This window comes from Hesperophylax consimilis, chromosome 27 (genome assembly GCF_061612785.1).
Source record: "Hesperophylax consimilis isolate HC1 chromosome 27, BYU_Hcon_1.0, whole genome shotgun sequence".
Classification (NCBI taxonomy): domain Eukaryota; kingdom Metazoa; phylum Arthropoda; class Insecta; order Trichoptera; family Limnephilidae; genus Hesperophylax; species Hesperophylax consimilis.
The window spans coordinates 11,420,673-11,448,536 of NC_142862.1; the positions used below are offsets into that span (position 1 = coordinate 11,420,673).

The 27,864-nt window shown below is 33.8% G+C and overlaps 1 protein-coding gene across 1 annotated transcript; it reads left to right on the forward strand.

Moving 5' to 3' along the window:
• The first annotated feature begins 901 nt into the window (after positions 1-901).
• MAPk-Ak2 (MAP kinase-activated protein kinase 2) lies at positions 902-27,115 on the forward strand. Its single transcript, XM_089648229.1, has 8 exons — positions 902-1,242; positions 2,439-2,564; positions 17,902-18,039; positions 19,101-19,307; positions 20,227-20,358; positions 22,048-22,170; positions 23,392-23,544; positions 23,932-27,115. The coding sequence occupies exons 1-8, from the start codon at positions 1,150-1,152 to the stop codon at positions 24,001-24,003; spliced, it is 1,044 nt and encodes a 347-aa protein (XP_089504355.1). The 5' UTR covers positions 902-1,149; the 3' UTR covers positions 24,004-27,115.
• The last annotated feature ends 749 nt before the right edge of the window (positions 27,116-27,864 follow it).

Sequence of the window (27,864 nt, forward strand, 5' to 3'; positions counted from 1 at the left end):
TAAAACATTTTACATTTCGTTCACCAAAATCTTACTTTTTGTTACTGAGACTATTATTTTATTTTGCCAGGTAAGAACTGAAGAGTAGTCAAAATTTTTCAAGTCTTTTTCTTCGGTAAGTGGTCGCTAGTGATGGGCAGAGTAATCGAGTAGCTAAATTCTAAATAAATCGAAATCGTCCAAGAATTTCTAAGAGAATGTTTTTATATTGACAACACAATTGAAATATCTAAAGGTTGTTTATTTAACTAAGGTTTTGATTTACATTATTTTCAAGTTTTGGTTTACCCCTGTTATTTGCAAAGTTCATTCAGATATTCATTGTAAATATATTTGAAGAAATCTAATGTGTGATATTTGTAAAAAACTAAGATTTTGAGGTGTTCGTTAAAGGAATGACGCTGATGTCACCGTTAAAACCTCTATCTCTCTTTCTTATAAATGACGAAGTATCAGACAAAAATGGTAACGCGGGCAATATCTGTAGCAGAACTATTAAAATAGTATATCAACCATTAAAAATGAATTCTTCGGTGGAACGATATAACGCTGTTAAATTTTCTACCTAAGAAGCTCACAAAGGAGACTGGTATTAGCATTTTTGATGATTGCAAAGTATCAAGTTCAAGGAAGTAAAAATTAAATTTTTTACCTTGACTTTTTAAATCCTAAGAGAAAAATTGTATTTTCTTTTAAACTTATTTAAGGAATTGATTGCCATACAGTATTTGTGAACGCTCGCTTATAAATATTAAAATCTATTATTGTAGAAAACTTTGAGATAAAGGCCAATCATATTAACAGGTATCACATCACTAGTGCCCTCCTTCGGACCCTCTTCTGCACTCCTCTGATGCTCTTCTGTCTTCCGTTGGCGAACTTCATGTCTGTGATCGCAACACATCACTACTACATGTCAGGAGCGAAGTATTTTTAGAAAAAAAGTAATTCCTCACGAAATCTTTAACAAATAATAACAGCTGAAGACTACGGATACCTGTCTTCAATTAGTGACTCATACAATCAGTGTAAAATCTCCTGCATGCGCATCTGCATTAAAACAAATCTTATGTAATTATTTAAAATTACCGAATTTGTTGACATTTCGTGTTGTTGAAATTTTAGCAGTTATTTGTGAAAAGTTTGACCATGAACCAACCACCGAAACAGCCTAAAAAATCGCCTATTACAAACGACTATGATATATCAGACACAGTTTTGGGCCTCGGAATCAACGGGAAGGTATGTTTTGGTATTTAAAAAATGTTTTTCCGTTGTTTCACTCGCCGACATGGTCTCTATCAGTCATCATTTTAATATTAGTCATAAATCTCCTGAATCTGAATGTTTACCAATTGAGTTTCAACAATCACACATAACTTTCTATTACATTTGAAGTTTAGTCATCGAATTGTTTCTATCGTAAAATTCTCGTAAAAGATTGATTACATCCGTAAACTGACTCAAACAATATTATGAGTTATAATTTAACGTCACGTGAAAAGAATTAAACATTTGTGCAACCTTAATTTGATAACAAACTTAATAAATGAATACTCTTGATAGATTCTAACAAGATTTTATATGATAGTTGGACATCTTTGTAACTTACATTAAATATACTAGCCAACTGAGTTAGTTGATAACCGTGGGTAAGGCGCGATTTTGCCGAAACCGGTTGGTATTTTTATACCAATGAAGTGGTGCACACAAACTTACAGTTTTTATTTTTAAAATAATTACATTATATGACTATATTTCCCTAACCGCTGTACTTATAGGCACAATTTATGGAAATTATAGTTCGTTTCATCTTAATTACATCTATGATGCATTATAATTCAATTATATTCGATTAAAGTTCAGAATTTACCTTATAAAACAAATCCTTTGCTGCCATTTTGCACTTTTTTGTATGGAGTGACACCTTTAGGCTCTAATTATGGAAAATACTCTTTTGTTTAAACTTAATTACTACCAGAAACAACTTTTTATATGCACAAAATAGGTTCTTAGTTTAGGTTACTTAAATATTTTGAAATTAAATGTTTTCAAACGTCACTCCATATTAAAAAATCCAAAATCCACAAGATCGTTTTATAAGGAAATTTTACTCTTTGAATAAAAATGAAACTTTAATGCATCTTTTATAATCTCTCCCAACACAAATATTTGATTATTGTAGTAATTAAGTTGAAACAAAGTCTAATTTCCATAATCTGTGTATTAAATAAAATTTACCGTTTGCTGCAGCAAATCACAAATGCACAAAACTCCACAAAATTATTTGCGCAGTCAGAAGAAAAACTTATCAACAAACAAACAATTAGTAGCTGAATTAAAGCTGAGGTTCCATTTTGAGATTTGGTTGGATAATAAAGTACCTACCATAATTTCTTTATGTCCCTTTCATTCTAATAAATTTTGTACATGCGTAGGTTGTGCAGTGCGTCGAGCGTAGCACAGGAACGAAACGCGCGCTCAAGGTTTTGCGTGATAGTGTCAAAGCCAGGAGAGAAGTGGATTTACATTGGAGGGCCAGTGGCTGTGTTCACGTTGTAGCTGTAAGTATATTATTTACATTCAAACCTTCATTTTAAACCCTAATTTGCTCGGTTTTGCAAACAAACCGCTATTACCTGTAGAGTTAATTTGTTCGCTTTTCGGAACAGTTCATATGGTCTCATAGAAATCGTTGTCTCTCTTGTCATAGTGAGAAATATGATCTGAACCGTATTAATTAGAAAGAGAAAACACCACGCTTTATATTCAAATCTAAAAGTTAACCACAAAATAATTGAAATGTACACTTCTATGAAACCAAAGGTTCCGACAGTTTGAGAAAAATTTATCAAACTTTGTGAATTTTTTCATAAATTATTTTTTACACGAAACGACAAAAAAATGAGGTGACAGTAATGTTTTTAATACATTTGTCTAATAAAATATGTGTTTTTTTCATTATCCGTGTTTTTAGTTCAATGTTTAGACGAAAATATGTAAGGTGAGCCATTTTTAATACTTTCTATGTTTACATTCAAAATTTTAATGTATCAAAAATTACATGTTTATTTTTAATATTAAAATTTGAAAGCGTATTTCATCACCTTTCAAAAACAGTTTTTAGTTTTCGAATACATTAAAAAATTCTTCAACCTTCTGACGGCGTCCTTAAGAAATATAATGGTTAATATGCCAGAGGGATTAAACCTTTTCAATAATACACAATAATAAATAGTCAACTTTATTTGAGCTGAGCGTGTGTTGTCTCTAAGTAAGATTGTCCCTCTCGTGGACATCTGTCAGTGCCTATAACACACTGATTCAAAGCCGCGTAGAAGAGAAGTGAAATGACAGTATTTGTTGAACACCCCTTGCTGTCTGTTCAAATGTGCATCAGGCAGACCAGCATACAAACTAGGTATTAACTAGTCCAATCTGCAAACTCTTAGTTAAGAGCTTTAACCAGACTCTTAGCAGAATCTGTTGGGAGACACCTAGTAACATTTTCACCAATACATCTATATTTTATTACTCATATGTGGGGTAGAATTCAAAATAAAATAGATGATGTCAAATTAAAACATTTTTTTTATTTAATATTTGAAAAAATATATTTTTACATAGATAAGTATACAGGATAAAAAAGATATAAAACAATAGAAATTAAAGTAGCCTTTCCTCACCATAAAGAGACAATGCTCTTGTGTTTGGTGAGGGAATTCTAGTTCAATTATGTACCTACATGTTAGTATTATGCTAAATAATTATAAAGAAACAACACAAGATTTAAACAATATTACTTCTAGAAGTAGTAAACGTATTTTGGACTTATAATAGTTTAAGGTAATTTTTTAATTTAAGGTGAAATTCCTGAATATTTTCGATATTTTTTAAATTTAATGGAAGGTTATTAAAATAAATTATGCCTAGATAAAGATAGGTATTTTGAATGAGCTTAGTGTTAAATTTTGGGATTTTAATAGTTTTCTGGTATCTTGCTGATGTATTGAATTGCAAGTTATGAGTATTTGACTGCATTTCTTTGTAAATTTGAAGTATTGAATATTTTTGATACATTTTGTCTACTGTAGGTACTTTGAAAATTGTAAAAAGAATTTCGGTAGAAAATTTTGATGGTTTTTTCAAAATTACTTTGATTACTAATCTTTGAACTACTTTAAGTGGGTTCAAAATTTTATTATATGTTCCTCCCCAACCAATAATACCATATTGTAATATAGATTAAACAATCGCATAGTACACTCTTTTTACGTTTTCCAGTCTATGAATATTTCTAAGTCTTATAAATATATAAATACATTTTCTAATCCGTTTGACGAGTTCACAAATATGTGTTTTCCATTTAAAATATTGATCTATATATACACCAAGATATTTGATTCTGGATGTTGGACTAAGGATAGGACAAGTTTGATTGCAGTTAGTTCTGCCACATTTGTGTTGGTGTATTATAATGTTTAAATCTGGTTCTGATTTAAATTTATTGATTGAAAATGGGATAAATTTTGTTTTTTCTGTGTTTAGGGAGAGAAGATTTTTATCGAACCAAATTTTCAGTATATTAATATCAGCATTTGCCAAGTTATTAACAGTATTCCAATCCGTACCTTCGATTATTATGACAGTGTCATCAGCATACTTTATTTGCAAGTTTACAATTTACGTGTTATAATAAATTAAATATTTATTTATTTATACATATGTCTAAAAAGGCTAAGGAGATACTGACAGTAAGTAGATGTAATCCATTGTAAAGTTGGTATAAAATACCAATTGTAAAATTGTGATTACAAGTATAATGAGAAAATATTAAGAAATGATTTAAAAAAAAAGAAAACTAAATAATAAAAAAACTAAATATGAAGCAATATTAGTAAAACATAAGAGTAACATAAAGTAAAAAAGAAATTACAACAACACTACACATAAGACAAATCATTAAAACTAATTTACCAACTCTACTCCAATTTGTAGGATTTGACAATGTGTTGGTATAGATTATGCTTAATTCTATAAATGGAGTCAATAAATAAATCAATAGCACCCCCATACTTGTTGCCCAGATCATGCATCCTATTGGTCAGTGTGTGTGTGTCTGATAGTTGGTCGTGTATGTATTGCAGAAGAATGTTATATTTTGTCTTGTATTCCTAGCCTAATATGTAATACATAATAAAATCCGAGACTCCGAGAGAAGAGATAATTAGGACTGATTACATCTCAAAGCGTATGCAAAGTTCCTTTTGGAAACGCTTGCAGGTTGGAGTAATTGCAAAGCATTATTTAGTACATGTGACATTATTAAACCATAAGAACTAACCTTGTTACAAAATGTTGGGCGCCATGTGAGTCAAAGATTAACCTCACAAAATATAATAAAAAACTGGAAACACAATGTCCAGTAACTTGCAAGCTAGCTAACTTGTCGCCATGTGGTCTCGAGATCCACCCATTAAATCCTTGAATAAGACCGCTTCAGTGGGCTTTCCGTTGAGCACTGACCCCCTCGATCTCCGCTGATGGTGCTGTTCGTTTGTCAAGCAAACGAGCGGCTATACACCCGAAAAGGCTAGGTGTCATTTCAAGTCAACATCAGTTCCCAGTTACTGTTTGAGTCAACATGCGATTTAACTTATGAACCCAACTTCAAACAAATGTATCTAAAATGAAGTTTTATATGTAAGTGGTAGAAGATCTTGAAGATCTGATTAAAAATTGCTGTCAAAATGCACAATGTCGGTAAGCAATCGACATAAACTTAATGCTGTATGACACTGTGCAGAAAAGTTCCACATCGAACTATGTGACAAGTAAATTTTTGCATACATTCTAATAATTGCTGCTGTACATACAAAGAAAACATAAAAACTCTGACAGTAAATACAAGCTTTGGACAAAGACACTACCAATACCGTACTATAAAAGCATTCAACAGTCTAAGGGGGTATTTCACTATCTCTGATTATGTTCTGACTAAGCACTAATCCGCGGATTAGTCATTTTTTCCTTTTCACTATATCTGAATAACGCTAACGCTCGGGTTAAAGTTCGATTTGACTAATCAGTGCTCGAACTTCACGTTAGGCGCTATTCCTCGAATCAAAGATGGCATCAAAACATTCCGAGTTTGACAGCTGAGAAGTGAGTCGAATTTTGTTGAATGAATTTGAATGCTTGTATGATCCATCCTGAATTATTTGATTGTGTTCAAAATAAGAAACAATGTATTAATTCGACACAAATCTATCTAAAATGACCTGATAATCAACATAACATAACCAAAAAAATGCACACTTCGCGGTGTGTGGACTGTGACGCATGACAGCCGTGGCAGTAGATGGAGTAACTGCAAACATTTTGCGATGTTGCCAGACTATTTCGAGTGTTATCTATCCGGAAGCTCGAAACAATGGTGAAACGGTCGCCGTTGAATAACGAAGTTATTCTGATCTTTAAAGCCAGCCAACGGATAGCTAGTCAGATATTTAGCCCGACATAGTGAAATACCCCCTAACACTTGAAAATAAAATTGAAGAAAACAAATAAATTCATACACAAAATTACAAAATGGATTAAAGAACAAAAAAGACAATATTACCAAAATTTCATAACATAAAATAAAAAAAACCTACAGGTAACACACAAATCCCATATAAAACACACATCACTCACAAACAAACAAGATTATATTTTAAATGTATTATTTTCTCTTTAAATGTATTATGTATCTATATTTTTACATTATAAAATGAAGGCCTCAGCATGGGTAAGCCACCCAGTGAGGCCAACATTACTGGATAACTCTGAAATTTAAAAAAATATTGTACTAAAATAAAAAAAGGGGCAAAATTCTGCTATCAGGGAAGTTCAACTTGAAATTGGGCGAATCCCACCACAAACCCGCCTGCAGGGCCTAGCAGCACAAAACCTGCGGCAGTGGGTTTTTATCTGCTAGTTATCATTAACTCAAATTGCCAAAGTTGCCTCCTAAAATCATGAAAAATGAATACTTTATGGCCTATTTTTTATAATTTAAAACACAAATAAATAAATAAGCACATATTCATACTAGATATTTGCTGTGCCATCGGATTAAAAAAAAGTTTTTGGTTAGGTTAGGAATTTAGACCTCAAATTCAAATTTAAGTTTTGTATAAGAAGAGCCGTTCAACTTAAATGTTGAAAATAATGATGTGTTATTTCATAGAATTTGAACAATTCATCAAATTTCAACGTTCATTTGTGAGTTCTGTGAATGTTCTATTTAAGTTCTGTTATTATATCATTATAGGCCAGTTGACAAGAACTTTCACAGAAATTGAAAATTAAATTTAAAGAATTGTTCAAATTTTTCGAAACAACCAGTCCTAAAGGTACTTATTGCTCTTTCTTATGATAAAGGAAGAAAATTTGATTTAAACTGCTTTGTTATCGAGGTTTAACGCAATTGTTGATAATGGAAAACTCATTTGGTAAGGAAAAGAACGAGGAAAGAGAAAAGGTCTTTAATTAATTTGATAATTTGTATAGCGCTGTGTTTCCTCAAAGTGCTTCACATAAATAAAACGAAATATAAATATTTTCGTAGAAAGCTCGCAATCAGATTGTGGTTTGACATATATATTGTGAAATAATCACTTTTTATGACGCCACTAATTAAATTGCTATATTTTTCGCCTACGGGATTTGCTCAAGCCTAAGCTTCATCAGAGCAGTATTTTAATGGTGTACATCGTCATTCGGTATGCAATATTGCATTAGCGACATGTAATAAATTGTTCAGTAGAGAGAAAAAATCTCGACACATGCGATGTTGTCCTTAGAAATCGGATTCCATTTTGTAATGTACATGTCGCTGGTGCGCAATCAATTCACATCTGATTTCACAATAAGTTGAATAGTAATTAATAAGTTTTAAATTAAAAAAATAAGTTAATCCTTTTTTCTCTCCAAATAAGAATCCTATCAAACTTTATATTGGTTTATATTAGTGGAATGGAATGTTGTGGAAGAGTGTTCCAAGCATCCACTAATCTATTTTGCAAATAAGTTGTTCCTAGGATTGGATGCAAAAGGTGTTATGTAAATTTTTTTTAGTGACCACAGAAATTTTTATTTTTGTTGGTGGTGAAGATTTCTTGGATGCCGGAAAACTATAATGTCCAAATAAAACTTTGAAAGTCTCAATCACGTCACCCATTTCTCTTCTTTCTTTAATCTTAGTTCCTTGAGTCTATCTTCATGTTGCCGGTCTTTCAAAGCTCTATTAGGTATATTAAATTGAAATTTACTTACAAAATTGTCCAGAATTCCAGGTTCAGCGTTCGACCTACCGTGTCCACTGAATACAAAAATCACCCAAATAGAAATGTCGGGGGTCACCAGTGTGACAGTGGCTTGTATGGGGCTGTAATTAGCTGTAATTTACGGCGCCTTCCCAAACCGTAAATTGTGTTCAGAAGATGGGAGATTGAAACGAGTGTCTGCACAATTGATTTAGTTTATTCGTGAGGACGAATATTATAATTTATACAGAACGCGGTGACGGTGGCAGAAAGAGTGGTAGTACTGGCGGTTGAATCGAACGCTAAAACAGGAATGAAGATTCCTCTTCTCATGCTCGCTTGCGTATAGCAGCGGATTAATTAGCGTTAGTATTGCCACATGTGGGGGGAAATAAAGTAGTCCCACAATGTATTAGGATTTTACTTTTGCAAATACTTTCTGTTAGATCTATCTATTTTCGCATGTTTAGTACGAAATCACTTTCACCAAATTCTATCTCAATTCTATCTTGATTCAATTCTAAGTACGCATACATATTACCATTACGCATTGTCGACCGTGTTATTTCAAAACCGTGTAAAAAAACTATGTCAGCCTGTGATTGTGACTTCACTACCAAGCTGAATAGGGATGAATAAGACGTGTGTTCGGCACAGTTTTTATTTCACACAAATACGAATATTGTACTGAACTAAATGCTAAACGTATATTTATATACTACAAAACTGTCATCCAACCATGACAGCTGAAGAGTTTGGCCTCAATTGAACTCCATAAATTTAGTCAAAACTCCAACATCTCCTGTTAAACTTGCTGCAGTGTCAGCACTCTGGGAAATACCTACGTCCAGGTAACATACAGCCGCTGTTCGGTAACTTGGTGATTTAAAGTCAGCATATTAGTGGACATAGAGCCACACAAGGCTAGTATTTCAAGCCAGGATAGCGAGCTACTACGCCAGTATATTATCCTGGCAAGATCCTGACTTACTCTCCTGGCTTGCAGTAATTAAAGTAACAGCAAATCTATGGGAAAAACACACTACACAAGTCTATCATGCACTTAGTTTCGACGGCCACGCTAAGCTAGCTAAACCCAAAGCCAAGATAGTAACTTCGGTGATGGGGGTCCCTTAGCTCAAATAATATAGCCCCATCCTATTAAACCATCCGGGCTTGAGACGCTAGCTTACTAGTTTCCTTACTAGCTAAAGCTAGTTCTGTTAGTGTAGCTAATGTAGCTAGAGTTACAAGGTTACTAGCAATAACTTGCTCACCTGGTTTGGAATACTAGCTTTGTGTGGCTCGGGCATAACTGTAAAAACAGAATTAAAAATGATTACAAATGGAATGAAGATTGAAAAAATGAAACATACACAACTCAAAGGAAAACATACAATTTTCAACATTATTTCAGCATCTATTATGTTGTTATTAAGTAATTATAGATCCCGTGATCTGATACACATAAAATCCTATTCGGTTATTATGATAACTGTGGTTCTTGTAATAAGAATTAATGGTGTGTAATTAAGTCTGTTAAACTGTGCATTCAGTGAGTTTATTCTATGAACATGTCCACTGTCTTTATTATATTGTGCATTCGGTGAGTTTATTCTATGAAAATGTCCACTGTCTTCATTATATTGTGCATTCGGTGAGTTTATTCTATGAACATGTCCACTGTTTTCATTATATTATGTGTTCGGTGAGTTTATTCTATGAACATGTCCACTGTCTTCATTATATTGTGCATTCGGTGAGTTTATTCTATGAACATGTCCACTGTTTTCATTATATTATGTGTTCGGTGAGTTTATTCTATGAACATGTCCACTGTCTTCACTATATTGTGCTTTCGGTGAGTTTATTTAGTGTATAACAAACCATCTTAATAATATTCAGATTTACAAGTGTGTATTCATCTGTTCTTCGATCTCAAATACTTTCACAGCTTGCAGATGTGATCTCTGGAAGGGATGTCTCAGCTGTGATGACCTATTATAATAGTTCATGTTTCAGCCCTAGAAAATTAAGTTACCTAACGTCACCTCTGGTAGGTCTGACCCAAGAGATGCTTTGTAAACCGTCTGCTTAGGAATTCAGCTGACCCAAAGGGAGAACATACTCGTTGACACCCTTTTGGTAAAACTAGGGGTTAGGGGAACATATTATGTTTCCTTAGGGAGAATCCATAACTTACTCGTTAAAGTTTATTACACTGTCTTACTATTCTTGTACTGCTATAAATACGTGTCATACTTGCAAAGTAATTATGTTCACCGTTAAAATTGTGCATTTATTTAAGGCGTTCAAAAGATGGTTTGAAAGGGAGATATACAAATACGAATCATAGAGGGAGCGCGCATATATTTAAAAACGATAACAATTAAGCGAAAATGGTGAAAATATTTAATAAAACACAACTCGTTTGTAATAGAGCAAAAATCTCTCGACAAATGCTTTAGTTGCATTTAAAGATACACTGAATTTTTCATGCCTAACATATTGGAGCAAAACGTGTTTTTAACCGTTTGGGTGCCAATCGTCGATTTTCGTCGATTCGTGTTTTAACGAAGATTGCTGATCGTCGATTTCCGTCGATTGCGTCAGTCGTGTTCTGATTCGCGCGTACATCTGTACGTAAAATTCTCATTTTTTCGAAACGCCTGGACTTCGGGATCCTCCTCTGCGTGATTCTAAACCAATATTCTTTAATAAAACACCGAAAAAATCATCAAAATCCTTGAAAATTCAAAGAATTTATGGGGTTTTAAAAAAATATATAGTTTTATAAAAAATAATGTTTTTTGGTGGCATTTTACAAGCAACTGTATGAATTTTTTTGGCACTCAAACGGTTAATAATTTACGTTTACTTTAAGCTTACTTTGCCATTTTTTTTCTATCGAGGTAATTTCAAATAATGAACGTTTCGGTATAACAAATGTATAGATATTATCTTCAAAAATAACATATATTTTTTTTAGAACTTAAAGAGTTAAAGAGAAACTTATCCATAGAAATTGGAATGCGGGGGCTTAATAATCCCGTTGCAACCGAATATTGTGTTCACTGTATTCAACAAACTGTGCATTCTGTAAACATGCAGATACTGATATCCCGAAATAAAGAGTTTTATTAGTCATGTTTATTTTTACATGAACTCCAAAAGATAAAATTACACATTAGTTAGAAACAGGAGGCGTTAGTTTCCTGTAAACATATAAACAGAGTTTTCAGCCATTTGATGTTAATTGTTATTACTTTTCAAAATAGACTATAGAGAGTACTTTCATCAGCTCGACGTATCCAACCTTCAAAGCGTCCTTTTCTTAATCTTGCACATTACGCTTACATCAGCCTTAAGGACCATTAGGGAGTAGAACACCCGGTCACAGTTGATCTTGGCTTCATGAGAACGGGTCGACTCGTATGTTAAACGAGCTAACGGCAGCTGTTTTTCCTTCTTCATATAATCCGGGCCTCTTCAAGACCCGCATTAATAAATCCCTTGCTACAGCCCCTTCCACAACACGCCTCTCAACGTTACCCAACACGGTGGCAATATAGTTCCCCTGTCTTTACACTGCACAGACAGGGGCGCTCTTGTGAGATGTTGCATAAAAAAAATCTAATTCAATGTTAGTCACACAAGTCAGAAACTGCCCAATTATTAAAGTAGTTGTATATACTCTCGGTATCGCCCTGATTAAAGACCACCATTCAGAATATGAACGTTGCTTGTAATGGCTTTTGCCTTATTTGTGACTCTGATCTGGACCTTTCTCCTCTGTCTCCCTTTACTCCGCACTGCTTTCATCTTCCCAACATACCCCAATTGTTGAGGATGCATATGAGCCATAGTCCCATGGACAGTTGAGCGCATGATAACCATAAATATATATAATTTTTTAAGATAATATCTATTCAAAACCTCAAATTGTAATATTTAATCATTGAAGACAGTATTAGCGACTCGCAAATGAAAATTTGAAACAGAAAAATCAGAAAAAGTATTCAGAGGTACACAAACTCCAATTTTCCACTTTTTGTAATCTTGCGGTCAAATTGGTGTGATAAAGTTAACATAGAAATAATAATTGCTAGTCCCTCAGCTATTACTTTACAATAAAACACGTTGTTAGATTAAAATGATTAGATAGCAGTAAATTGATAGTAGATTGTTGGAGTTATTTGCTCTCATCGCGGGTTAAATTGCAATAAAATATGTTGTACTACTAACAAGATGTCCACAAATCAGGAATTGTCAAAGTAATTTCATGATTTTCTATTAAAAAAAAAAAATCAAAACTAACTCAATTTTATTTATTTATTTAGACGCTTATTGGGCTTCCACTTTATAAAAAAAAATAGTAAAGATTATAAGTAATAACTTATGATATACACAAGCAAGTAAATAAATAAAGTTATACAAAGAATAAGAATGTGCCTACTTATAAGATATAGAATATTATAAGAGACAAAAATTTTCATTAACCTTTCAGGCTTATTTGTAAACTTTTGGGAACAACTCTTGTGATCTCACAGAAATCATTGTATCTCCCTTACTGCTGTGGTGAGAAATATTATCTAAACAGTGTTAGAAAGAGGAAACACCACGCTTCATATTCAAATCTAGAAAAGTTAACTGTAGTAGAATTAAAAGTGCACCTTTATGAAACCAAATGTTACGACCGCAATTTGGAAAAAACTCTTGCGAATTCTTTATTAAACAACAAAAGAGTGAAGTAATATTAACGTTCATAATACATTTGTCTAATAACATAAGTGCGTTTTTATATATTATGAGTAACAAATTTAAAGTGAATCTTTATTTTTCGGAATGACTTTATTGAGTAAAACCTCAAATTGTAATATTTAAATATTGAAGACAATATTAGTGATTTCTAAACGAAAATCTGAAACAGAAAAATCAGAAAAGGAAACGGTCACATCTGGGACTCGAACCCAGGACCCTTGTCTTTCCGTGACAGTGCTCCTACCAACTGAGCTAATGGGACCCTATTCCCCTCGGTCATTTTTAACTGTATCATACTTCGAATAAGAACTACTAACATTGTCTTCATTTTTTCACTGCACATTTTTATTGGCAACTATCTTTATGTATGATCGCAAGATTCAACCCGAACTAAATGCAATCCAATAAATATTTTTTTGATGTTTACGTTAAAAATTTTAACATTTCAATTAACATATATTTATTTCTAATAATAAAATTTTAAAGCGTATTTTAATCAACTTTCATAAACAGTTTTCGGATATGTTCTGAAACATTCCATTTATTTGGATTTTGTTAACCTTTCCCTTACTGTGCTAAAAAAATCCACGCATTCCGGTGCTTTGTAGTCAATACACATCCCAAAATAAGCAATTTAATATCGGAAAAATATGAATATTCATAGCTAATCGCTTATGTTTATTATATTTTATATCAAAAGTGATAATAATTGTAATTTAATTGCTGAAAACATGAAAAAACCATCGGCAGATGCTAAAGAAACGTGCGAGGGGTCCACAGCTTTGCGGTCGTAGGTATCGATGGTCTAAATCAAAACACAACTGCGGACGTGTGGATTTCTCATGTTCCCGCATAGCGAACTAAAGCGGGACATCAATAGCGTGTCATTTCTTCACACACTCTTCGCGTAGCAGTGTCACACGGTTGATTGTATTGGTATATTTGTTTCCGATTTTTAATTGAATTTGAAAACTATGTAAAATTTTATTTTTTGATTCAGTGCAAAAATGTATAACGGAGGAATACCTAAAATCTGAACCCAGAATTTATTATATTTATAAAGTTATCAAAGTTATTAGAAGCAATGTGTAGTAAATACACACCACAGATAAGGAAAGGTTAAACCAACATAAACATACAGAATAAATAGTAGATATATTCAATTCCTGTCTCAAATCAACTACTCCTATGGTGGTAAAAAAATCCAAAAAGTGTGGAACTCAATGACATATATACATAGAGTCAGCTTTGGCGTTCGAAGTATGGGCCACGCATATCGGATCATTGTCCGAAGTCAGATATCTCGGGCATCAGGTGGTTACAAGCGCTCGCCGGGTACAGGTCTCCGGCGAAAACTTCAAAATGCAGACATGCACGCTGAGGTATTGCACAAGTTGTACTGGAAAATATAGGGAAAGCACTGGTATAACCTTTCATCGGTAAATAGGGTTTTACCGTAATCAGTAGTTGTGTAAATTGACTTATTAATGTTAAAAACTCGTGAAGCATTTGTGAGGCGGCACGCGGACGCCGGTAACCTTCCGCTCGATCGTTGAGTTCACCCCCTTTCTACTTCCCGCACGGGAACATTATTTCACACTGATATTGCAGGGAATGTAGACTCTATTTATATATAACTCAATGGATAAACTATTATATTATCGTGAAATAAAAAAAAAAAACAAGAGACGATAACATTCAATGTTCAGTATTAATTTGTCGCAGTCATTCATTCGCATTACCTCACACTTCACACCGCAACCCTTGACACCTCACCTCATTTGAAGTTGGACCCACCACAACACCTCATTTCAAATTCATCATTCCAATAGTTACAAAAACTTTCTATGTAACTCTGGATTACACAGAAGAAATCTTGTGTTTAACACAAAATTTAATGTAGTTCTACGAATAAATAAAACACAATAAAATAAATACATTAGAAATTTTTTTGTTTTTGTGGCAACCCTAATTATGCTGATTAGATAGTGATAATAATTGATAGTAGATTATTAAAGGTATTATTGCACTCGAGACCGTGACGGTATAGATTCCTATGTTTTAATATTTCCGCCGGCCCTTTTGGGTGCTCCCATAATGAAATTGGACAATTATCATGGATATCTTATCAGTAATTATCCACCAAATGCATTACGGATATTTTTTCATTTAGACGTCGTAACTCATTTGTGAGCTCAGTGACATGCATGGTATCGTGCAATAACATCAGCCGAGCGATCGCAAAGCAACAAGTTTTTTACATGAAACTATAAATTCTGGAGGAAAATTTTCAAATGAAGATGATTAAATACCTTTATGAACACAAAGTCTGAAAATGAATAACATCTATTGTGTACATAATCTCCGACGGTCCCGAAAAACAATGTCAGATGTGCGAATTAGTAGTTTTACTAGCAGAGCTGTTTAAAGTTTCGTTTCTCCATTTTTACTGTTTTTGATAATATATTCTCCAATTAAATAAATAGGGGTTAATCCAAAATATAAAACAACACTATATTTCTTGATCTCAAAAACATTAAAAATGTAGAAACGAATCTTTAACAAAAACAGTAAAAATGTAGACACGAAACAGCTGCAAATGTCAAATTGTTCGAACCGTCGACTTAAACATAAACCATCTTACTAATTAGATTATTATGCGCTGGTTCAACGTTGGTATGTTGAAGTCGGTCTAAAGTCTGGTTTAGGCCATTTTAACCACATAAATGCCGTGGTTGTATATTCAAGTTTTTGCACCGTTCCTAACTTACGCGCTGCGTTTATGAGTAAGGGTATAACATGTATTCAATTAGAAAAACGGATTTTTGTCCAAAAAAGAATTCATTAAAATGGTTAATTAAATCTTTTTTTATTTATTCTAAGTGGTGAATAATGGTTGTAATTTTTGGGTTATTATTACATATAGCGATGCTGATAAATGCACATCTTATAAAATTTTACTACATCATAAATTCTGCAATCGAAAAATTTGTATCTGACGCCCTAGATTGGCTAAGAGATTTAGATGTTAACCATTGACCCCCACCATACGAAAGAAGAAGAAAAACATTCATCAATCAATATTACTGAAAACATTACAAAAACAAATTTAATTATTTTTAATCTTCTTGAACGCCAGCGTTTCCTTAAGGATACATTTAAAATATCATTTCTCTAAAAGTAACTATCTATTCTGGGAAACTACATATGGTAGATTATGTATTATTTTGATAAATATATAAACACGTTATCTGTTAAGAAGGTTCAATTTACAAAAACATAATTTTGCGAAAAACAAGTTATGACGAAAACAGAGTCAGATGGCACACAGCGAAATTTTAAGTCGGCAAACCAAGAAAATATTGGTCAGTGTAAGCAAATAAAACAAATCTACATATAAAGCAGGTTTTATACGAGCTGCAACAAAGCTCGTCGTTTCTCTGCTCTTACTCTGGTTGCTTGATGTTATATTATGAGAATGAGACGATTCCAGAGGGAACACGTCGAGTGGGCTGGCCGCTCCACACAAAGCTGGGAGAAACAATTCCAGAGGCTGGACTTACTACGGACGGAGGCCACCGAAGTATCGCTGGACAGGGAGGCCTGGCCGCTATGGGTTCTTAAGAGGAAAAAGAAGAGATGTGTCATTGTATTTTTTTTGATTGAAAGTTTTGATAAATTGAAACAGTTATACAAATAAAAATACAGCATTAGTATTAGAGATGGGTCATAACACATTTTATTAAGAACGGGAGCCGCGGTACCAGCTCAATATTTTCATACAACTCAATTGAACGGGAGCCGTGAGCTCAGAGCCTATGAGCAATGAGAATAATGTGCTCGCCCGATACGCCTCCCCCGGTATGGCTCCCCTGATACGGCTCCCCCCGATACGGCTCCACCAATACGGCTCCCAGCTTCCCAGCGTAAGCGTATGAATGATCGTATGACTCTTGGTACCGGTACGTTGCCTCGTAACACACGAAAAAAAGGTTGCTATATAATTAGTAGGTGTAGGTACATATGTCTAAGTCCAGATGCCGAACTGTAAGACACTGTTCACGTCTCTGAGTATGTAATAACAATTTACTTTGATAATTTTAATCGCATTCATTTTCTAAAATCGCTTGATAAAAAAGAGTTACTGTTCAATTGAGCCGTGGTACGGTTTACCAGGAGTCGTGCGAATACGGCTCATCAAAAAGAGCTAGCTCAGTTGTGCGGCTTGTGCAATGTAGTAAAAAATTCCACAAAGGCAAAGCCTGTGTGTGGGTATTATGGTAGTTATATCTACATAATTAGAATAAAAAATAATATTAAGATGCACATTTTCTTTGAAAATAAAAGGTATAAAATGAAGTTGATAAAAAATGATAAATGAAATGAAAACAAAAAATATCACCGGTGTAAATTAATACCGCCGAAGAACCATTTGTAAAAATTTTCAGGAAGGACAAAAAACTATCCAGGGATATACGCGCTCCTGCATGCTTATGTACTGGGTGGTTCATTCGCAGTATTGACTTTAACCCAGTACAAGCACTCTACTGGTCAATTTCAAAGTTTGAAAGAATTAATCAATGCGGCTTGTACTGTTCAACTGAAATCTCCAAACTAACTATAAAAACTACACTAACTATTTGGCCGCACCTGTACTCCTACAGATGACTGTTGACTTATAAGAAAAATCTATCTATCTCGGTATATTTTAGCCAAGATTTGATATATTTTTTATAATAGTTAATGTTTGGACGCAGCAAAGGTTGTAAGACAATAAAATAATATGTCTTTGGACTGACTGGTTTTAATGTGCATGTTTGTGTTGTTGCAGATAGTGGATGTATACGACAATACTTATGGAGGCGCCCGCTGCCTGCTGGTGGTGATGGAATGCATGGAGGGTGGAGAACTGTTCCAGAGGATTCAAGACCACACCGATGGAGCCTTCACTGAGAGGCAGGCGGCTGAGGTTAATATCTACATATTTTATAAAGGATCTTACTGTAATGTAACGATGCTACTCTTCATAGAAATGTTGCAATTAGGAACTTGAGTGAACAATGTTACGGCTTAAAAAACATATTCGTACAGATCTACAAATGCTGACTCAAATACAAAGTTTTATTAAATATAATTATACATTGAATTAATAAATCGTCATTTAAAAATGATTAAAATCGTAAGAGACTTCAACACCCGTTATTGTTCAGTAGGTTCTGACAGAACTAAAACCGCTTCCTCACGGGTCGGCCGGCCATGTGCAATAGGAATTTGGACAATTTTGTTTTTGTAAAAATTATTTTAACTACGAAATCGAGATTGTAAAAAAATAAAAATACCAATATTTTTGTTAGAAACTGAACAGAAAAAAGTGTTAGAAGTGATCATAATATATATTTTTAAATTGACTGGAATTCCTTATTGAAATGGCTTGGTCACATATTTAGTAACTGATCTCCTTCCCCTCGTCCACAGCGATATACGTAAGTAACCGATACTGATGTTGTGTAATCACGTCGCAAACAACTTGTCGCTCTCAGCCCATACATACTCTCCATTCAGTACGGTACTGAAATCACGAGACCCACGTCGCCACTGCCTCTCGAAACGTCAAATGTTTTGTTCCTAGCATTGCTCTAAAGCACATGGATTTTTACAAAATGTCTGACACAAGGTCGATGAGTTCATTTTTATTGAACGCTCCTACATGTCTCTACGACCTGAGTGGTAATGACTTTGACTGGCTGGTCGCGGGAGACCGGCTTTACTGAGGCATTTCCAAATTTCTGCTTCGTGAGCCTATGTGAGAACGTCCGCATGCTGTGGAAGAAGGGTCTAAGAATGCTTGGAGACCGAATTCCAAGATAAAGCCCCAGACATTGTTGGGTGGAGCAACTCCAGAGACTGTAAAGAGAGGCTGGGTGTACTATGGACGGAAGCCGCGGAAGTAGAGCAGGAACATCTGGAGTCACCTTGAAGATGAAATATGAGAGTTAATTTGTTGATGATGTTTATTTGTTTGATTGGTAGATAATGCACTCTATCTGCGTGGCAGTTCGCCACTTGCACGACTCAGACATTGCCCACCGAGACATCAAGCCGGAGAACCTGCTGTACTCAGACTCCAAGCCCGGAGCACTCCTGAAGCTGACAGACTTTGGCTTCGCCAAGGAGACGCACAGCGCGGCCGACACGCTGCAGACGCCGTGCTACACGCCATACTATGTCGCACCGGAGGTATCTACTTAAGAGATTTATAGTATATAGTGCCTAATTAACTAACACGCCAAACATGCGCCCATCATATGTACACAGTTGACATTTGTCACATGAGATTGGGTCGCTTCTATGACTCGTTCTTGAGTACAACAGCTTGCTGTAGAAAGATTTGCCGGCCTCTGTGTTTCCTCCTTGTGATCTCTGGGTCTCTGGGTCTCTTCAGGACCCATGTTCACTCCTTCCTCTCCTCATAAATACCCTCCACAAAGCATCCCCAGGGATGACATAGGCCCTGAGGTAAATTATTTTCCTCAGGGCTTCTTGTGTGGAGATGTAAACAAAAAAAATTGTCTAACCCCCTATAAAGGTGTTTTAAGTTTTTGAGTTACCAATGAACAACTTATTGTAAAGTCTAGGCAGGGTCTGTAGATCTAATCTCTGATGTTTAGACAGAAATTCTAGGCTTTGAAGCCTATACAGATTTTAATCTCTGAAGTCTAGACAGAGACTAGTGAAGTCTAAACAGAGGCTCTAGTCTCTGAAGTCTGTACAGAGATTCTAGTCTCTTAGGGATTAGGGTAGTCAGCGGCGTGAGAAAAATTAGTATTTTAAATTTTAAAAGTACTGAAGTCTAGACAGAAGCTCTAGTCTATGTACAGATTCTAGTCTTGGTTGTCATTGGGTGCTTGGCCAAGTCTCCCGGTTCCACGACATGACCCCCAGCTGTCCAAGCCTTCTTTCCATCGAAGCAAGACATTGGCACTGTGGATGAATAGATGTTTCTTCATCCTATTAACTTTTCCTACAGCTATCAGCGCTTTACACTTCCTACAGTTCGTACTATCTCCCTCAGTAAGTTTCTAACCAAATTGAGTAGATTACTTTACTGGCTCATTTACAAAGAATTCATTTGTTAATCACTTAATCTCAATTTCAGGTACTGGGTCCGGACAAGTACGACAAATCTTGTGACATTTGGTCCCTCGGTGTTGTCATGTACATCCTCCTATGCGGCTTCCCTCCTTTCTACTCCAACAACGGTCTTGCTATATCACCAGGAATGAAAAGGGTACCTATTTAGATTTTTTGTAAATATAGTTATGTATTTTAGTCTTTACATATTTTGGAAACGTCGCTCGCCAAACTCAGAAATCGAACCTGGGTAAACCCATGGTCACTGGCAGGAAGTGGGGGAAGATCACTGATATGTTAGAGTGATCCAATATCACAATGTTCAGAACGTCGGTGTCATCGGCTCTCCATGGTGCATGTTCACTACAGAAATTGGAGTTGGACGATCCTCAACAATGAGACCACCACTAAAGAAGAAGTTCTATAGAATATAATACTGAAGGTTTGTATAAGTAATAGAGGCATCTAATTCTAAGCCTCTATATTTTGTAATGTATTTCTCTGAAGCAAATTGCTAATTGCGTAGGAAATATTTTTGCATTACATTCGATTCCAAATAAATTCGCTGTTTTTGAATGTATTTCAAAATAAAATACTGTTTCTGAAAGCAATTAAAAATTTTATACTAGTATTTATTAAAAAAAATTGTTTGACGTCTGGGAGAAATATCTCCAAAAATTACTCTAGGGGTTGATGATTAATTGTGTTATTCGTTTGTATTTGACTAAGTTTACAAGTGATGCGTGGGTGGTTCTAAGTCACACAGTCGCTAGCTACACTTTGTCTGGAAATCGGATTAATGCTTACCGTACAGAATTCTAACGACAATTCAATGACATCACAGACAAAGCTAGTGGAAATGGGTTTTTTAAATAAGTTTTTATTGTGCATTACTAAAATTATTTTCTCTGAATGTTTCACAAACTCATTTATTTTCGATTGAGAGTAGCGAAGTCCTGTTCTAACTGGATTTTTGCATTTTGTTTGTACATTCTGTAAATTTGTTTGTATATTCTGTTAAGTTTCTAGATGGTGGCCATTTTAATGGTTCAGTAATCGTGTTTATTTGGACATATTTGTTTCTTTCATAACTATGGTACCTATCTGACTAAATGACTAAAGCAGTTTGAAAAAAGAATTGTCATTGAAATGTGCCATTTCTTTGGACAAACTGTAAAATTTTATCATTTGACATTAAAAAAAACATGTTACAACAAATATGTGGTTGATAATTAAGTAGGTGGGTATTTAAGTACCTACTTACAAGGCTTAGGATTTCAGAGGAAATTTTGGTTTTGATTTATTAAATACTAGCTGGGCTATCCTTAACAGATATACATATACCGTCCTAGACTTTTCTGTATGCCTGTTTAAGATATACAATTCCGTAGTACATTATTCTAATGTATCTCATAAGGTTTAACAATTTAACAGCGTTAGCAATTTAAGCACGCGAAAATATTTTTTTTACGACTTTATTACAAAAAATTGAATTTTCTCTACTTTCTATAAAAATAATATCCATGTATTACATATATAAACCTTCAGGAAGAAAATCTCTAAATTTTAATATAATAACCATTTATTATATACATAAACCTTCCGGAAGAAATTCTCTAAATGATAGTGTAAACCCCTATCAAAATTTGTTGCGTAGTTTAGAAGAACTAAGCGTACAATAAGACTGACGCGGATAGCGACTTTATTTTATACTATTTAGAGAAGAGAAAATGTACCACTACTTATAAATACATAGCTTTAAAACCATTCCAGTATGTTTTGCAACTCTGTTGTTGTAATTATTGTTAGTCAATAATTTTATTATTGTTCCTATTCTTTTTTCCAGAGAATAAGACTGGGTCAGTATGACTTCCCGGATCCGGAGTGGTCCAATGTCTCGAAAGATGCAAAGAATCTGATCAAAGGAATGCTATCGGTAGACCCCTCCACACGGCTAACCATCGAACAGGTAACAAAACTTTAAATTTTTTTATTTTTTTATTTAGTTACTTTTTTAAATAATAGGGAATTCTCTTCACACCACAAAATCACTTATTATAAATTATTCATATGTAGAAACACTTCAGACACAAGAATACATAGTTTTTATAATTTTCAAAAATCATTTATTAAAATTATAATGACTTTAAAAACAGGCGCGAACGAAATATTTCAATGCAGCTAAAAACGCCCGGTGATTGATCAAGTGTTCAAGGGCGAACGATGACGTCACTGTTGACCGGCCCGAGTAGATCCTGCAAACCGATGGCGGCAGCGGCGGCAAAGGTGTGACGTAGCGGTCAAGATGGCGCATGACCATTTTCAGAGAGGAAATAGCACGCAATTTTTAAAACAACTACAAAAAATTGAAAATGCATTTAAAAAAAAAGAAAAAAAAGAGGCACATAATAAAATAATTATCTTTATTGAAATAAATTATTTACAAAATGCATGAGAATTCCCTATTAGGTACATTTTTGTATGGCACATGAAAAAAAAAAAATATAAAATTAAAACAGATCATTGAAGTCCTCCTCACTAGGAGATCCTGTGCTGAGGGGGACTATATATGTTAGTATACGTTTTCAGCGACTAAGATGATGTTTTTAATATATTAGCTAGTTCTTCTTCCGATATTTCCTTAAGCCAAGATTTGATGTCTTTAATGTAGTTATTTTTCGTTTTCCTTTGTTTGATGTTGAGAGGGAGTTTATTATAAAATTTTATTGCTAAAAATTCAGAGTTTCTTTGTCCAAAGGTAGAATTACATTTAGGAATATTTAGCATGTCTGTTTGCTTGGCTCTGGTTTTATGATCGTGTGAGGGGTTTGCCTCTGGTTTATTTTTTAAGTGATGAATTAGAATATTTTTAGCATAGATTTTTTGTAAACTTGGAACATCAAACAGATTAAAAATATCAGTACTTGGCGTCCTTACATAGCTTTTATATGGTCTTTATGATCCAATTTTGAGTTTTCTTTAGTTGTTTAAGATGGTTTGATGATGCTAAGCCCCATCCTATTATTCCATATTCCAGTAGAGAGTGGCATAGAGCATAATATACTCTCTTTAGATCTGTAGTTGACCAGATATTTCGTAATTATTACTTCATTTAAGCATGTTAATATACTGTATAGAAACTAGTATGCTTATATGTACATATGATTTGATGACTTTCCATAATGACCAGGTGATGAACGGGCGCTGGGTGAAGATGCACCGCAACGTGCCGCAGACACCGCTACACACAGGTCGGCTGCTGCGCGAGGGGGGCGAGGCGTGGGGAGAGGTGCAGGATGAGATGACCCGCTCGCTGGCCACTATGCGCGTTGATTACGATCAGGTACCTACCCAACAATGATCTTTAAAACACAGACATCAGGTTGGACTGCTGTGTCTGTTTTATTATATTATAAGCAATGATGTTTTTATTCATTTATAGAGCGGAGACACTTACAGTATATTATACAGCGGAGCCCCACAACAAAAGAGTCCACTCCCCCTTGGTTCCCTGACTCCAACTTTTCAATATGAAAATATCGCCCGGGTGTATCGTTTATTTTGTTCATACACACATATTCTTTAAATGTCTATCTTTTTCATGCGTGAACAAAGTTTGAATTAAGAATTTACTGGAAACTTGAGAGTGTTTCTTACTTGTCACATTTTCTCTTAATTTAATAGAAATAAAATTCTTTCTTCTAAAATTAAGTCATAATTAATTCCACAGGTACAAATCAAAACGTTGGAGCAAAGCAACAATGCCCTACTGAACAAACGCCGCAGCAAGGCAACCGCCTAACATTGTTGCCAACTGAACATCAGTGTCGCCAACATCGCCAAGCAAGTCTCAAGTCTGCCAACCACACCACCACAACTATTGCCGCCATGCGAAAACATTGATTTCTTGCAACACTGAAGTCCATTGTGGCAGTTCTATTCGCTAACAACGCATATGGAATGCAACATCAAAGTATTGCCACTTAGCAAAACCTAAATATTTTATAAATTTTGTTAAATGTGGCAATACTCATCGCTAACAACGCATATACAACGCAACACCAAAATATTTCCACATTGCAAAACCATCAACTCGTTGCAATACTGAAATATGTCATTTGTGGCAATACAAAGCAACACCAATGTATTGCCGCATTGCAGAAAAAACCTACTTGCAGCACTGAAATAATTTACAAATTATGTCAGATGTGGCAATACTCTTCGCTAACAACGTATACAGATCGCAACACCAAAGTATTGCCGCATTGCAATTAACTCCTAGTTTAATTAATATTAATATTTACTACTTGCAACACTGAAATATTTTACTAAATAATTTTGGATGTGACAATACTCTTCGCTAACAACGCAACACCAAAATATTGCCACACTGCAAAAAAGTTGACTCCTTGCAACACTGAAATATTTTATAAATTCGTCAGATGTGGCGAAACTCTTCGCTAAAAATGCATATACAACGCAACACCAAAATATGGCCGCATTACGGAAACACCAATTGGCAACGCAAATATTTATAACAAAATATGTGAGGTGGCAATAACAGAAATAAATATAAATAATAAATTGCTAGTGACATATTATATTGTAGTAAATAGTTCAAGTCGCATTTTATTATATTTAAGAACAGTATTTTTATAATAAGCTTAGTCAAATTATCATCATTTTTAAAGTTACAACTGATAACTATCATAACTATCATTTAAAAGCTTTAAATAAACATATTATTCCACGAAAATAGCTCCTACACAAGAAAAGGAAAATAACTTTTTTATTATACAGTACTTTCTCAGTAATCTGCTTCTCGATTTTCTACTACCTAACCTAACCTGACCATAGTCCGTCGTTCTTTTTAAATACATCTATTAAATTTCGATTTTGTCTTCTCGATTGAATGAATGAAGTGAAAATTAACCCACTTCCCGGCATCCGATTGAGATGAAACCCGGCAGATAGTCTTGTTGTCGATGACAATGCATTCGATCAACTTTTGGTGGCACTCATGCACCGCGCATTTCTCTGAAATTGGATGACATGAAAATTTACAGCAGTTTAGTATATTAATAAATCTCGGTAGCATCCAATTAGGATTTGGCTTAAGTGATAGCGTGGTTCACTCATTTTAGTCAGATTAGAAGATTCAATCCTCAGTCAAACGTCTATTCATACAAATAGATGTATTATAGTAAAAAAAAAATGTTTTTATAGGTTGATTTTTACAAGTTGAAAGCACGAAATCAAGCCCTATAATTCAACAGTATTTGTATGTCAAATTCAGTAGCCCGCCGATACCTATGTTATATACCCGAGCGCCAAGCTTTGTACAGCGACGCATTGTACAAAGATCTTACTTTCAGATACTACACCTATGTTACTATAGCCTGCTCTTGCTGGCCATTTAACCAGTCCCCAGGGTTTATGCATCATTATTGTTGTTTTAGAACATTTCGGTTAGTCCTCTGTTTATTGTTGCAACTGTAGCATGTGTTTCAGTTTGTTTCATTCTGCCAGGTTTTTTTTCTTCTTTAAATAAGTTTACAAAATGGAGTCTTCTCGCATGCGTAAATATGACACCATAACTTAAAAGCAAAAAAATTAAATTTTACTAGAGATAAAAGAGGTGTTTTGTGTGAAGTACCTGTATTAATTTTGAGCATATTTAGCAAGTATGCACTGTAATCCGCCGCTTTCGCTAACAGGACAACGCTTACCCGGTTTTGCGGTCAGCGGAGTAGTGAGAGATTACTGTATATACATATAATAATACTTCAGTTGTATTTTTGATTGCTTCAAACATTTTTCAAATGCTCGACTGTTTTTTTTATTTTTATTTTTTTTATTAAAGCTTCCTCGATATGTGCTTTTATTATTTTTTTTATTTATCTTTACTTTTTTAATATGAGGGATATAAAAGCTAAGGCAGCAATACGTATGAAAAATATTAAAGATGTGTCTAAAGATCCATTCAGAAAAAAATTAAAATAACTTTTTAATTCTTCTGCGGTTATCTTTTAGATTTGAATATAAAGCGTGGTGTTTTCTCTTTCTAACACCGTTTAGATCATATTTCTCACTATGACAGTAAAAGGGAGACACAACGATTTGTATCAGACCATATGAGCTGTTACCAAAAGCGAACAAATAAGCAAGAGGGGTAAGTGCATATTGTTAGTTTGAAATCGGTTTTAATTTTTTTTGACAACAATGTTTCTCAGCTTGTTAAAACAAATCATTTTAACAATGCCACCAAAAGGATTGAAAATGCTACCAAAAATTTATCAATGATTTTTGTCTTTTCTTTTATAGCTCCATGCATAAATAAACCACTCACTAAATTGATATCTTCGGGCTTTTTGTATGAAACAAATTGGTCCTAAAAAACCATAGATATGCCAATATATAGACAGTAAAATTCTCATTCGGAGCCTACTTATTGTACTATACACTAAGGAAAAATTCTGAAAGTTTATTCCATGCAATCATAATATGATGTCACAATATTTCTGTTCCAATTTTCGATCGGTGTTATACCCCATATAGTCTTATGTACATACTGCTTATACATTGCTTTTTTTAAAGGCTGTTCTGTCAATAGAATATAGACTTAGGAGACAGAATAGCATAGATAATTGCCACATAATTGTCATTCGTGTACATTCCTGAAATCGAAAAAAAAAATTACAATTACACTTTCTTTGTATGAACCACAAATTTATCCATAATATGTTTGACACCTAATGACTTTTTTTCTTCCAAAATTTCTTTAAGCCAGTATTATTTACCAACTGTTTTATCTGCATTTAACTAATCTTAATAACAGTAAAGATTTTTACTGCTTTGTGAGCTCTGGCATTATGAAAATTGCACAGCATTTTCTGTATGTTATTTTTAGGTTAACATAATTATTTTTAATTTTTTTATTATCTTATGGTGTTTTTAAATATCCATTAAACTGTAAAATTAGACAATACTCCCTATTGCTTTTTCTATATTTTTGAATTTTTATTATTGTTAATTAATTTTTTTTTATGTAGGTATTTGTGGTTCATACAAAGTGTGTTATATTTTATTTATACATAATGTAATACCAAATCACACACAGTGATTTTGCTTTCTTAGAAAATATATGAATAACAATTGCCTAAATAATAAAATATATATATGCAACAATGCACCGAAAATGGTGCAACGCATTGTTCAAAAATTGTAAAGATAATTATTAATTTTTAAATATCTCATGGTATAATATTATTAAAATAGATTTTCAAACATTTTAGATCATATTCAATATTTTTTATGCTTTTTTATAAAATGTTTAATTTTTTTTTGTTGCATTTATTCCGCATTATTTTTTGCCGCTTTTTTAAAAAAACATATTTTGTTATTCAATATTTAGTACCTTTTTATAATAATAATGTTGCCAGTATCAAAATGTCGCAAAGAAGTATTCTTTAATTGAATATTATTTATTTTATTTTCGCCGTTAGCGAAAAAAATTACTTATTTTTCTATGACCGAATTTTTGGTTGACTTATTTAGAACTCGTCAATTTATCTTTTATTATTTACTTACTTAATATTTTGTTTTTATTTTTTATATTATTTGTGAAAAGTCTATTTTTGAATGTTTGATTGTATTTTGTCTA

Bases quoted from the DNA above. Each gene is read 5' to 3' on its own strand.
- MAPk-Ak2 (XM_089648229.1), top strand. From the start codon at position 1,150: ATGAACCAACCACCGAAACAGCCTAAAAAATCGCCTATTACAAACGAC. The intron at 1,243-2,438 runs GTATGTTTTGGT...GTACATGCGTAG, and splicing joins GCCTCGGAATCAACGGGAAG to GTTGTGCAGTGCGTCGAGCG. The intron at 18,040-19,100 runs GTTAATATCTAC...TTTGATTGGTAG, and splicing joins CTGAGAGGCAGGCGGCTGAG to ATAATGCACTCTATCTGCGT.